Source organism: Centruroides sculpturatus, unplaced genomic scaffold (assembly GCF_000671375.1).
Source record: "Centruroides sculpturatus isolate CEXI.00-Female unplaced genomic scaffold, Cexi_2.0 scaffold21, whole genome shotgun sequence".
Lineage (NCBI taxonomy): Eukaryota > Metazoa > Arthropoda > Arachnida > Scorpiones > Buthidae > Centruroides > Centruroides sculpturatus.
In genome coordinates, this window is record NW_019384490.1 from 121,844 (window position 1) to 129,664 (window position 7,821).

The 7,821-nt window shown below is 33.9% G+C and overlaps 1 protein-coding gene across 1 annotated transcript in view; it reads right to left on the reverse strand.

The window, feature by feature from the left end:
* Positions 1 to 3,510: 3,510 nt before the first annotated feature.
* LOC111621743 (WD repeat and FYVE domain-containing protein 3-like) overlaps positions 3,511 to 7,821 on the reverse strand; it is a 13,145-nt gene continuing 8,834 nt past the window's right edge. The window contains exons 2-3 of the mRNA XM_023363970.1: positions 3,809 to 3,997; positions 3,511 to 3,735 (exon numbers count right to left, since the gene is read on the reverse strand). Of these exons, the coding sequence (XP_023219738.1) occupies positions 3,526 to 3,735; positions 3,809 to 3,997 (399 nt within the window). The 3' untranslated portion in view covers positions 3,511 to 3,525. The remainder of the gene's footprint in view (positions 3,736 to 3,808; positions 3,998 to 7,821) is intronic.

Sequence of the window (7,821 nt, forward strand, 5' to 3'; positions counted from 1 at the left end):
CCAGGGGTCTATTATTTCAGGTGTTTGTGGTGCTGGGACTGATTTTTCGGATTTCTCTGTCTCCCGACTAATCTCGTCGGCGGCGAAGGATTTAAACTCCATTCGCGCGACAGCAGGTTTCATTCTATTTGCATGTGTGTGTAACTTCTTTCCCGTAAGGATATGTTGGACGACAAAGTCGACTGGACNATGTTCTCTATTAATTTATCCATAATTTCTCGCTGTGCATATGGAATGCGATACGGAGCTCTATAGAGTGGGGGACTATCACCTGTATCTATCTTATGCTCGGTCAAATTGCAATATCCCAAGTCGAAATCGTCCTTTGCAAACACCTGTTTGTATTTATACAAGTCCAGCAAAGGAGTCAACTTGTCCTTCCCCACTTCACTTAATTCGAATAGATTAGCTACCTGCGCTCTAGTCAGCTCTTTTTCATTGGATTGCCATGCATTGTTTTGTTCTCCCATTTCCTTTGTTTCTTCTTCCGCGTTAAAAAAGGTACCTATCTTATTTCCCCTATTTAATTTTATAGGTTGAGTGGACACATTCATAATCCTAATCGGTATTTTACCGCGATGTTGTGTTTTCACTAAGACACCTGCGATAAACGCTCCTNTTAAATCGAATAGATTAGCTACCTGCGCTCTAGTCAGCTCTTTTTCATTAGATGGCAATGCATTGTTTCGTTTTCCCATTTCCTTTGTTTCTTCTTCCGCCTTAAAAAAGGTACCTATCTTACTTCCCCTATTTAATTTTATAGGTTGAGTGGACACATTCATAATCCTAATCGGTATTTTACCGCGATGTTGTGTTTTCACTAAGACACCGGCGATAAACGCTCCTTCTCTATCCAAAGTGTAAGGTTCGACTACACCTACTTGGTCAACGACTTCTCCTCTCACGTTTCCTTCCACAATGACTTCCGATCGCGGGGGAACTACGCAATCGTTTAACAACGTGACATCACTCCGAGTGTCATCTTTCCTTTTGTTTTTTCTAACTGTTGCTCTGTGGTTTCGAGTTTCTAAACTACTTCTCTGTTTATTTATCTGCGCTCGGTTTCCTTTCCTCTTTCTTTTATATTTGTTACTTTTAGTAAACTTGTTCCGCTCTTCGCTAACTTTGTCTAAACTGGGCGAATTTTCTTCGAACCTACCGCATTGATTCCTTTCCTTCTGTCTATTATCCTGTGTTTCTAATCTATGCGGATTACTAAGGTTGTGATGAAAACTTGCTAATCCCCAGAAGGTTATCTCATCTCCCGTTGGGNTTATCCAAAGTTTTTAAAAAGTTTATAAGCTTTATCCTATTACTTTTTAGTGATTTATAACAATTATATTTATCATTTATGTTAAGTAATTTTTTCATTAATTCTATTTACTATGAAAAGTACTGTACAGGGCAATCAAACAAAGTTTACTTGCAAGTAGCAAATTTGGAAATGCAGCATTAAGCTTCAAATGTCCCTTGAATCTGTAGTAAATAAATATTCAAGATTTAAGTGTTTCTTGTGAAATATACTAGGGGAGTAACAAGTATAGCCAGGACTGTCAATTTTTTTTTTATAATTTACAGTTATCTTATAATATCTAAGAATCCAGTTGTCACCTGTATAATTATAACACATGTAATTCTTACCATTTACATTAATGTTGAATAATAAAGGACTGATGAGGGATATATAGTCTAAAAGGCTTGTGCTTCATAAACAATAAAACTTGTATAAACTATCTTTGTGGTGTTCCTGAGTGATTAGTTCTTTTAAGCAATCTTGTGCTTACTTCTGATAATTGAAGACAAGAACAAAAGACAAATCAAGTACTAAAACATTTCACAAATTTTTTGACAATTCTTTAAAATGTCAAAAAATTTGAATTATTTTATATATTTAGTAAAACTTGCCAATAATCAAGTTAAGAAGAAAATTAAAATGTATTTATTTGTGTAAAAGTTTATTTATTTTAAAAACAATTAAAAAATATATTAAATAGATATGATTTTGAAAGGATTTTTACTATAAATTTTTTTTATTATTATTAAATTTCAATTCATACAGTAAATGTATAATATGAAATTTAAATATAATGCACCAATCTTATTACGCTTCGCAGTTATTTTGGAATGTGTAATTAATGCTTTGTTTAGTGGTTGTTTTTATTTTAATATGAAATTTATTAATAAAACTTATATAAAGAAACATATCCAAAATTATATTTAAATATAATTTACACATTCAGACATTGCATTAATTGATGCATATTGCATCAATTAATTGAAATAATTCTGGATTTATTGAACCATAATTGCATGATTTTCAAAAATTAATTACAGTATTACTGTAATTTGAAAATTAGTTAATTCTTATAATTATTATTATATATTCTTGATTAATTGTTACATTTATAATTAATTTATAAAAAGCAATAGTTAATCTTAATTTTACTGTATACATTGGTTCTTATCAAATCAATAAAGTCAGCAGCTTGACATGATAGTATTCTCATTAGGCATGGCACACAATCAGGATGTTGATCCCAACCAGAGTTCAATAATTCTGAATAAAAAGAGAGTTAATGGCAGTAAGGGCATCCAGCTCTACAATTTACATTGTAAAGCCGGATGACCTTCCTGCCATCTAAATCTAAATGCTCTCTTCACAGAGACTGGATATCACTGATACTGTGTTAAATGGAAATAATAAGCTTGCAAAGCAGTCTAATAATTCTTGTTATATTTGGTTTTATTTATTAATAATTTACAATGAAAATTCAACTTAAAAAATTAATACTATCTGCAAAACTAATAATTGCAAACATAGTAGTTACAAAATTTTTAAAAGTGGTGCTGATCATAATCCCGGATGTTGAGATCCTGAAAGATTAAAATCTCGAAAATATAATCCTGGGAAAAATAATAATAGTAAATCTTTAAAAGACATTTATTTACATTTTTAATTCAAATTTATTTGAGAAACATATAAACATGTGAGAGAACACTTTGTAGTCCCTTTTATACAATAAAATATTTAACAACAGTAATAGTCAGTAGGTGCACTGTGCATAATATGCACATATTGAGTATTAATTATTACATTAATACATAGAAGTTAAAATCAAATACAGTAGAACCTCGATTATCCGGACTAATTGGGGATAAAGGTAGTCCAGATAAGGAAAAATCCGGATAATGGAAACAAATACTTTAATTTGTCTTTTAATGATAATACAACACGTTTTCTTTTCGATGAAATATCGGTAATATTAAAAGTAAATACTGTATTTAAATCGTGATCAAATTTTCAAAAAACAAATGTTTGTATTAAATTTGGACTACTACTGACCAACGCTAATAGACTATTTAATTAGCCTAATAAATAGGGTTGTAATAAATTGAAGAGCTTATCACATCAGGGGCTGACAGTCAGCCCCTGATGTAATATGCTCTTCAATTTTTTACAACCTATTTATTAGGCTAATTAATTCATTCTAAATGCTAAGTTTATTGTAATAATTTATTATTATTTTAATTACCTTGCCAAAGTTTATCAACTAAACAACTTGTAAAATAGAAAACATTTGGAGTAATATAAGAATAGCTTCCTCCAGTTGCAATAGGAAGAGCAGCTTGTTCTCCCAACAACACGTCTGCAGCTAATAAATGTTCCATTAAGGATGATAACACTTCAGTTTGAAATTCGCATTGCTGTACATGAGAAGAATGAGAAGGAGCAGCCTGGAAATTTTAAAAAATACAAATAAGTTTTTGCATAAATATATTTTTCTTGACTCAAAGTAAAAAAACATACCTCTAATAACATATCAATAACTGGTGCCTGTTTTGTTGTAACAGGTAATGATAAACTATCAACAATAATAACACGTAAAAAATCCATGACAAATTTTCGGCCTGGATGAGATGTTAGACTGCTACCTTTACTAGTTACAGGATGTTCTGGTGACTTTATAAATATTAAACTATCATCTTCAGATAATGACTAATAAAATAAATTAATACAATTTAAGTTAAAGTGCAAAATTAACGTTAAGATAAAGTATTTTAATTAAATATTTACTAAATATAAAACAATTATATAAATATCTAAAAGTTAGAGTTAGTTGTTAAAACTAAAATATATTTTTCAGAACTTCTTTACTGGCAGTTTATCCAAAGTTTTTAAAAAGTTTATAAGCTTTATCCTATTACTTTTTAGTGATTTATAACAATTATATTTATCATTTATGTTAAGTAATTTTTTCATTAATTCTATTTACTATGAAAAGTACTGTACAGGGCAATCAAACAAAGTTTACTTGCAAGTAGCAAATTTGGAAATGCAGCATTAAGCTTCAAATGTCCCTTGAATCTGTAGTAAATAAATATTCAAGATTTAAGTGTTTCTTGTGAAATATACTAGGGGAGTAACAAGTATAGCCAGGACTGTCAATTTTTTTTTTATAATTTACAGTTATCTTATAATATCTAAGAATCCAGTTGTCACCTGTATAATTATAACACATGTAATTCTTACCATTTACATTAATGTTGAATAATAAAGGACTGATGAGGGATATATAGTCTAAAAGGCTTGTGCTTCATAAACAATAAAACTTGTATAAACTATCTTTGTGGTGTTCCTGAGTGATTAGTTCTTTTAAGCAATCTTGTGCTTACTTCTGATAATTGAAGACAAGAACAAAAGACAAATCAAGTACTAAAACATTTCACAAATTTTTTGACAATTCTTTAAAATGTCAAAAAATTTGAATTATTTTATATATTTAGTAAAACTTGCCAATAATCAAGTTAAGAAGAAAATTAAAATGTATTTATTTGTGTAAAAGTTTATTTATTTTAAAAACAATTAAAAAATATATTAAATAGATATGATTTTGAAAGGATTTTTACTATAAATTTTTTTTATTATTATTAAATTTCAATTCATACAGTAAATGTATAATATGAAATTTAAATATAATGCACCAATCTTATTACGCTTCGCAGTTATTTTGGAATGTGTAATTAATGCTTTGTTTAGTGGTTGTTTTTATTTTAATATGAAATTTATTAATAAAACTTATATAAAGAAACATATCCAAAATTATATTTAAATATAATTTACACATTCAGACATTGCATTAATTGATGCATATTGCATCAATTAATTGAAATAATTCTGGATTTATTGAACCATAATTGCATGATTTTCAAAAATTAATTACAGTATTACTGTAATTTGANCATTTTTGAAATTCTTCAATGATTCAATATACACCAAACTGAGCATTCCCTACTAAATTTTTCCATCTTCTGTGTAATGTATCTATGTTGTTTTAGGTGTGTGGAAATCCATTCTGCTTGCATTGTCTCTTCAAATATATCACTTTCATAAAAGCATATATAGTTTTCATACCTGTTTGATGTTTTAACATAACCTGAGCATTGCAAGTTATATCAACTATTGATAGTTGAAATATATAGAATTACAAATTATAAAAATCAATACTGAAAATTTTAAATAGTGAGGAAGAAAATAAAAATATCAACATAACAAAAAGTATATTACATGGAAAGATTATGGGCAATTGCACAAAGGTAGTTCATAAGTGCCAACCGACTTTCATGATCATCAACTATATTTTGAAGTCTTGTTTTGCAATGAGTATTTGCTTTTTTTCCTTTTAGGGCATGGTTTTCTTTGGAGAATATGCTTATATTCATTTTCTACGTGGCAATGCATTTTTGAAATTCTTCAATGATTCAATATACACCAAACTGAGCATTCCCTACTAAATTTTTCCATCTTCTGTGTAATGCATCTATGTTGTTTTACGTGTGTGGAAATCCATTCTGCATGCACTCATATACAGACCACAAATTTNGCCTGGTAAAAAGGTGCACGACCCATATACTGTAAATACGAAAATGGTGCTATCGGGGTCTGTCTCCTTGACACAGACGGATCGCACTGATTAAATTCCGGCCATAGCTGATATGGCTGGCCGAAAGGCAAGGGTCCTTCCCTGTCTATTTGTCTATTGGGTAAGGGATTCGGTCCACGGTATTGCCAAAAGGGCGCTTGATTATAATACCTCGCGGGAGTTTGTGTAGCCGATCGCTTCCTTGGCGGTCTATTAAACTTCGTGGGCGGCGGTTGACGCTGCCCGCTCGCATAATTCTGCGCTTTTCCTCTTTCAAAATTGGTTCTTGTGGAGGATTGGGGGTTTCGCCTAAATTGCGTGCATCCCTGCTTTCGTGGGTTACTTATCGGTCCTTTTGAGGACTGATTCTCGATTTGTTTTCCCAACTTTTCAAGTTGCCGCGTAATTTGATTAATTTTCGCGTCAAGCGCGGGTTCCTGGTCCATGTTTTTGTTCTCCCCTTTTGCTGCGTGATTATCTTGCTTTTCCTCTACGCCCGCAACAAAATTCCTATTCTTCCCTGTCAGCTGTTCGATTGTTTCCTCTCTTATCGCTACCCTCAACGCTTCTGAAAACGTGCCATAACGTTCCGCTTATGCTTCTCGTTTAGCCCGTATAAAAATTGAACGCGAAGCTTTTCATCCAGCTCCCGTTGCTGACATTGTCTTATGATTGCGCGCTCCTGATCTGTCGTTCCCGTGTGTTCGATAGTCGTCGCGTTCGCTAGAGTTTGTAGCCTGACTGCAAACTCCTGAACATTTTCCTCGCGCCGCTGGACGCAAGCGTGGAATTTCTGCACTCGCATTGAATACGGTACGCGATCGAATCTCTCCACCATTAACCGCTTAAACTCGTCGTATTCCCCGACGCTTTTCATGTGCATGTCTCTCCATGCGAAATCTCTGGCAACGCCTGCCAATTTACATTTTGCAATGCTTAAACTTTGTCGCTTTGTCCATCCCGCTAGCCCAGCTACTTCATCCAATGTATCGAAAAAGTCGGTGACTCGCTCGCTTTCACCGTTGAAGGTGGGAATCATCCCCCCTAACGCCGCGATTGAACCTCCGCCTACCTCCCGCATTTGCGATGGGGCAGATGGGGCGCCTGTCTCAGTGGCCATGTTCTTATGCACCTTTCTTCCTCACTCCCACCATTTCGTATCGGCTTCCTCGAGATCCTGGCGGACGGTATTACTACCTTTTCCCACCAGTGTAACGTTGGGCACAACAATCCCGCTTCAATGACACCACTGTGAGGTCAGCCGATTAGGGGTGAGGTGTTCGACAGCCGAGCGGTTCTTTCTGTCGTGTGGGCACAGACTGACTGCCTGAGACAGGTTTACCATGTAACCGTTTATTAAACATAAAAATTTTCCTTACAAATTACTTGTTAGACGAGGTAGCACCCCAAAGCGCACGGATAAAGTTCGAAATAAAGTTCGTAAAAGTCGGTTTTCGTCGCTAGTGGATGGACGCTGTCGGTGAAACGCTCGGTGGGCCCCGGGGCGTTGATTACGGCTTTCGGCGGCTTCTCGCGGACAATCCGACAAATCTGTCGATTGCTAGGAGCACCCCGAGAACGATGCTTCCACGATGTTCCAAAATGTCCCTTTTTTCTAAGATCTGGAGCACGCCCGTCCAGGAGACGACACACTACGTATCCAAACACCAAGAACCAAAAACTACGAACCAAGAACCTTCGTCTCTTGAGTCGCACAAATTTATAGATTTTTTTACAGCAGTCGCCTCTCCATTGGTCTCTCATTGTCACCTGGTGACAATTCGAAACCTAATGGAGGGCGCGGGAGAGGTTAACATAGCGACTGAATATGATCCTCTCTCTCGTCGCGTTTTCCTCGAATTTCTCCGTTTCCATTGTTTAACTAATTTTCCGAAAAAAA